Here is a 5,902-nt window from a genome sequence, read left to right as displayed (position 1 = left end):
AAATAACGTTTATCTTTCTCTCAGAATGGTTGGAACAACCATACAAGCCACAGACTTTAGACATTTTGATGCTGGATCAACAGAAATAAATGGGCTGCATTTAATTCCTGCCCTCCATCTGCATTGGGTGACATCGTGCTACCTCATCTGAAACCCAGCAGTTACTGACAATTAAACAGACATCATCTCCTGCTCAGAGAAAACCACTGCGCATGGGGAAGGCGATGGGTGACAACAGACACACGGAATTACTAAGTCACGTTATTGCTAGGATTTTACAGCGCCACGTCAAGTCCCTGAACTTCACATTTTAACGGGGAAAAAAAGCGCAATATGACTTGGATGTAACGAGTAACGCCATGGTTTTGTAAAAATGTCGTGAAGTGTAAAGTACAGATACTTACTGTAAAATGTAGTGGAGTAAAAATCGAAAGTATCCATTATTAAATCTACATAAGTAAAGTACAGATATATGAAAATTGTACTTAAGTACAGTAACAAAGTACTTGTACTTCGTTGCTTCCCACCACTGCATTTGTGATTGCTCTCGCACATGAAACATGTTACACACATAGTTGGTGACAAAAAACACTATACATTATATACATAAGCTAAATATTGGAAAATCAGTTCATATTTTTAATGTCTTTAACCATTTTATTGGATACGTACAGACAGGAGGAACATGCTCTCATCAAATATCAGCCAGCTCAGTTACAGAGATTACGCAATCGAAGGTGAGGCTCAGCTCGCTACTGCCTCACCAGATGCGCTTCCGAGCATTTGAATGGGAAATTGTGAAAATTTAGCATTTTCAAGAAAACATAAGCAAAATTGGTTAAGCTAAATGAAAAATACTTTATTGTACAAACCACAGGTTGAAAGTACCAATATAAATTATCTTATTATTCTTCTTCCATGATGACAGGTGAGACTCTGCCTCACCTTCCTCCCCTGACTGCACATCACTGACATACAAAAACTTGCATTTTTAATGTTTTCTTTATGGAAATAGTGTTGTTTATTCAACAGTTGCCCAGACAAGAGTAAAGGCAGAGATAGAAAGGGAAGACATGCACCAAATTTTTGACAGCTGTTGTTCTCTATATATTAGTAGAGCTTAAACGTCTCTACAAATGTCTCTTTTACGGTTGTTTGCTCTTTAAACTTTAAACTTTTAATCGAATATGCTTAAATAATATCAATCGAGTTGTTACAAAAGCACGTGAGACTCTTGAGGGTTTCGGAGCTCTATCTCACAAACTCTGGTTGCATTCAGCCGCTCCCATCGTCCCCCACCCCCGGTAGAGAAAACTGGCTATCTTACACGAGCGCAACCGTCACGTGCCACGCTGAGTTGGATAATGGCGCTGTTCACGTGTTGGGTAACAGATTCAAGCTGTCACTCCTCCTCCCCTCTGTCGGTTACATGATATAACCGAAACCTCTGGACCTCCAGCAGCACGTAAACCCGCCGTGGTTGTCAGCTGCAGAAACCGACGTCCCGCCCATAAACGGTAAATATGCTGCCTGACAAAGGTAAGTTCGTTACTCAATTTTTTTTGTACCGATAAGTTAGAGTGGTTAAAGGAGATAGCGAGAGAATCTCAGTACTCTTTACTCTCTCTACCAGTCCAGATAGAATCCAGACTGTGTTCAAGTAGAAAACTTCTGTCTCATCTCAGGGAGCTTCTTACGATGAGTAAAACTTCAATAACAGTTGCACACTCACCGTAAACTTGGCTGATCACTTGTAATGCAATATTTACATTTGCATTTCAATATTTTTGGTTATTGTGCTGATGAGTATGTGTTTAGACTCACTAATCACCCTGGTATTTATATCGCTTAAATAGATGTTTATACTTCTTTTGAAACTTCAACATTCATTGAAGCATTTTAGAAAATCATTTAACCTTTTTAAATGATCACAATGCTTTCATGTTTTAAATTAGAATATCTTATTTTGCATTTGTCTACATGGGTGTGACTTTTTTTTTTACATTAACCATCTCGTTCTAATATTTAATTTCTGTAACTTGTTGTAAACTATGTTTTATATGTTAATTGTTTTTTATTTTTACCATCAACCTGCCAGAGGACTATAAATGAAAATTAACCCTGGTGGTTAAATCTGGGATATTTACGTGGTTGATTTAATGTATACCTGTTGATTATTATGCACTGTTTATTATTGAATAAGTTCAAATCAAAACAGTTTAATGCTTGGCTGCAGAAATGAATTGCAGAATGGAGCAGAAGTAATTTCCTGGTAGTTGATATATTTAATTTCCCTTTGGGATCAATAAAGTATTTTTGAATTGAATTGACATGCTCTTGTGATTGTCCCAGTTCCTGACACCCCTGTGGAAGTCATAGTGGATCTGTTGACAAAGGCTAAGGGCATAGCTTCAGCATGTGCCACCGTTCCAGAGGAACTGAAAAGCCACCTGCAGAAGGCTCTCGACATTGCCAGTGGACTGGATAACTACCTGGAGAAAATTACCACCAAAGAGAGCAAACCTCTGGCGGAGCTGTATAAGTATGACTTTGCTTTTTATTCTCTCCACTAAATCATCTGATAATAAAAGTGTTTTACTGTGTGAAATGCAGTCCCTTGTTGAAGCGTTCATACTAGAGGTGTGCCAATTGATCGACCACAGATCATTATCGTCCGATTTCCGTAAAAAAGTGTATGATCGGTGATCGCCGATCACTGTCTCTTGTTGCCGATCACCTGCATCTCACTTCGCAGCCTGCCCGTACAGCTCATCTCCTCTTTCCTTCACACTGCGCAAGCGCGCAGCAACAAATCCTAAGTGATGTGGCCAGGAACTATAACGCTCTGAGAGTGAATGGGGAAGTTTGCGTGTTCCGCTTAACCTCGGAGGTGAAGCACATCAAAATGGATCAACACAACAAATATAATATGACGTTTAAATAAACAAATACTTGAGGGAGTTTGGCTACATTGGCTACAGGGAAAAAAAAGGGACATCCAGAGCAATCCGGTAGCAGGTAAAGCAGTGCACAGCTACCAATACTCACCCGGAAGAGCATAATTTTCAAAAAGCTAAAAAATTACCTGAAAAATACTTTATGTCAATGAGCTAATGTTGTAAGATGCTGGTTCTGCTCCCGCTTCACAGAAGAAGTTTCGCTTCTGCTCCACCCGCAGTGAACTCTTACACCAAACATCTGCTTAAAGCTGCATCTTGTAACTTAAATAAACAAACAAAAAAAAGATTTTACATATGTATTAAAACTTTCGCTATGTAATAACATGAACTAGATAATCTCTGAAAAGAAAATTGATCTCCTCCCTGTGTTCTGTAGAATTACTCCGCTCAGTCAGAACCAGCCAATCAGAACCAACATTATAATCAGCTAGACATGCTGTCAGGAAGTTTTGATTCAGTAACTCGGGATTCTTTATTTTGATGCAACCTACATTTGACTCTGAATTAATATTTCTTTTTTATTTTGTATAGGCAGTGTTGTGAGATTTATTTGACTCATGTATAATTTATGGTACAGAGAACCTTACTGTTAAATATGTATTGTTTTACTGATTGTAGGTTTTTCCGTTGTCGTTTTGACTGAATAGCTGCTGTATTCTGCCTGAAAATATTCTGCATGTTTATGTCCAAATCAGGTGAATTTTTTGCCAGATAATTTTCCCATTTTGTCAGATTACATAGCAGCATTTATGCCTAAAGCAAAAAATTAACATCCAATCCAGGTGAAAGGCAGAGAACGGTGATCGGCAAAGATCTGCCTCCCGGGTGACCGGTATCAGAATCGGCAGCAAAAAACCTGATCAGAGCATCCCTAGTTCATACCCCTGAAACTAGTTCTTTACATTATTATCACAAACGTTTGTGTATTTTAATGGGAACAGAATCAACTTATATGTTATTGATCCCCAAGGGGAAACTGCTAATTTGTTGACAAACTACTCCCAGGTTCAATCAATCAATCAAATTTTATTTACATAGGAAATTTCAGCAACAAGGCATTTCAAAGTACTTTACATCATAAAAACACAAACTTATGCATAGAATCAACAATTGAAACACTGCATTTAGTCAAGTGCCATTGTTAAATTCTTACTCGATTATGCTTAAGGCAACTCGAAACAGGTTGGTTTTTAGTCTACATTTAAAGGAGCCCAGTGTTAAAGATTAGCAAATATAAATTAAATTATTAGTGACATAAAATTTATAACACGTTAAATTATAAGTAATTTAAATATAACTGAAATATTAAATGAATTAAAGAAATAAAATCAAAGGATAATAAACAAGTATGTATATGAAAATATGTAAATCTATAAATGTAATGTGCAAGACCAACATAGATTTTTTTTAACATACATGTCACATGTAAAAAAAAAAGTGTTTCACAAAGACAGAACAGAAAAGTTAAACAACAAAAACAAGTGAAAAGGCACATTTAATTAAACACAATAGTATGAAAATAGATTAAGTTGTAGATAATCAAAGTGGTACATGGTTTACAAAAGTTTCTACAAAAGTTTTTATGAATAAAATCTGAAAAGTCTTGCATTCATCTGTATTCAGACTATCTATGTTAATAAAACCTCATTCAGGATTTACCTGGTATTTAGCTCCACCAATCTTTAGCTTTGACCACCTTCCATGTTTCCCCCTTCTAGGGACACTCTGAACTAATTTGTCTGGCTTTTGTTTAGAAGTGTTAAAGAGGACTGGATGCAAATGCATAGCACATTTTTCAGATATTTTTTTGCTGAAAACCATGTGTACATTTCCATGCAGCACAAAATGATGCACTGCTTTGTGTTTGTCTGTTTCATAAAATACATTGATATTTGTAGTTGTAAGATGATATAATGTTTAAATGTCCCAGGGGTGTGAATATCTTTACTCAGCAGTGTCCCAAGATGTAAAAACAGTCATGCGTACTTATTGGTAGGAAGACCATGTCTCACAACTGGGACCAAGTGTTTGAGGAGGGCAAGACTAAGTTCCGGCTTCCAAAGGAGTGCATCACTGGCCATGTTGAGGGTGGGACATTTATATGCACCTTTTATTTATATGCACCTTTTATTATTATTACATTACCTTTGTTATGTGTTTCATTATGATATGTTATTGGGCATGCTTTTTGGCAGGTCAGACCCTTCAGATGCTGATCCACATGAGTCAAGCCAAGAGGGTCCTGGAGATTGGGATGTTCACTGGTTATGGAGCTCTGTCCATGGCAGAGGGGCTTCCAGAAGATGGCTGCCTGGTGGCCTGTGAGCTAGAACCGTACCTTAAAGAGTTCTCTCAGCCCATCTTTGAGAAGTCTCCACATGGTAAAAAGATAACTGTCAAGATTGGATCTGCCATGGAGACCCTTAAGGTGAGAGACAGTTGGTGTCAGAGTGATCTAAGTAACATCTCCCATTGACTTCCTGAAGGATGGCATTAATATACTACAGACCTTAAAGGGGTCCCACTGGTCTGCATGCAGATGACTCTATTTGCGATTTGTATGATTTGTGGACACAACAATGTTTCTATCACTGGTCATGTGAAGGAAAAGTTAAGTACGTTGCTGGTACCATACAATGATTGTGGTAGGGGTTTGTCCCACAATCAGCGGTGTCTTGAGCAAGACACTTCACCTGCCTTGCCTGCTGGTGGTGGTCAGAAGGCCCAGTGGCAGCAGTGCTCTGTCAGACTGCCCCTACAATGTAATACTCACCACTGTCTGTGTGAATGTCTGCATGGATGTGTGAATGACTGAATGTAGTGTGAAGCGCTTTGGTGTCCTCTGGACTTGGTAAACGCAACACAAGTACAGGCTATTTACCATAGGACTTAACAGGAAAAGTAGCATCCAAGTGTTCATCAACACACATGACCACCTTTTT

General features: G+C 38.1%; 1 protein-coding gene across 1 annotated transcript; it reads left to right on the top strand.

Annotated features, from left to right (window-relative positions):
- Positions 1-1,369: 1,369 nt before the first annotated feature.
- LOC116716423 (caffeoyl-CoA O-methyltransferase 1-like) lies at positions 1,370-5,900 on the top strand. The gene is made up of 4 exons (XM_032557254.1): positions 1,370-1,539; positions 2,353-2,542; positions 4,957-5,048; positions 5,156-5,900. The coding sequence occupies exons 1-4, from the start codon at positions 1,524-1,526 to the stop codon at positions 5,434-5,436; spliced, it is 579 nt and encodes a 192-aa protein (XP_032413145.1). The 5' UTR covers positions 1,370-1,523; the 3' UTR covers positions 5,437-5,900.
- The last annotated feature ends 2 nt before the right edge of the window (positions 5,901-5,902 follow it).

The sequence above is a fragment of the Xiphophorus hellerii genome, unplaced genomic scaffold (assembly GCF_003331165.1).
Source record: "Xiphophorus hellerii strain 12219 unplaced genomic scaffold, Xiphophorus_hellerii-4.1 PGA_scaffold_56__1_contigs__length_50000, whole genome shotgun sequence".
Lineage (NCBI taxonomy): Eukaryota > Metazoa > Chordata > Actinopteri > Cyprinodontiformes > Poeciliidae > Xiphophorus > Xiphophorus hellerii.
The sequence above is the reverse complement of the archived record's forward strand: the minus strand, read 5'-3'. Positions and strand labels throughout refer to the sequence as shown.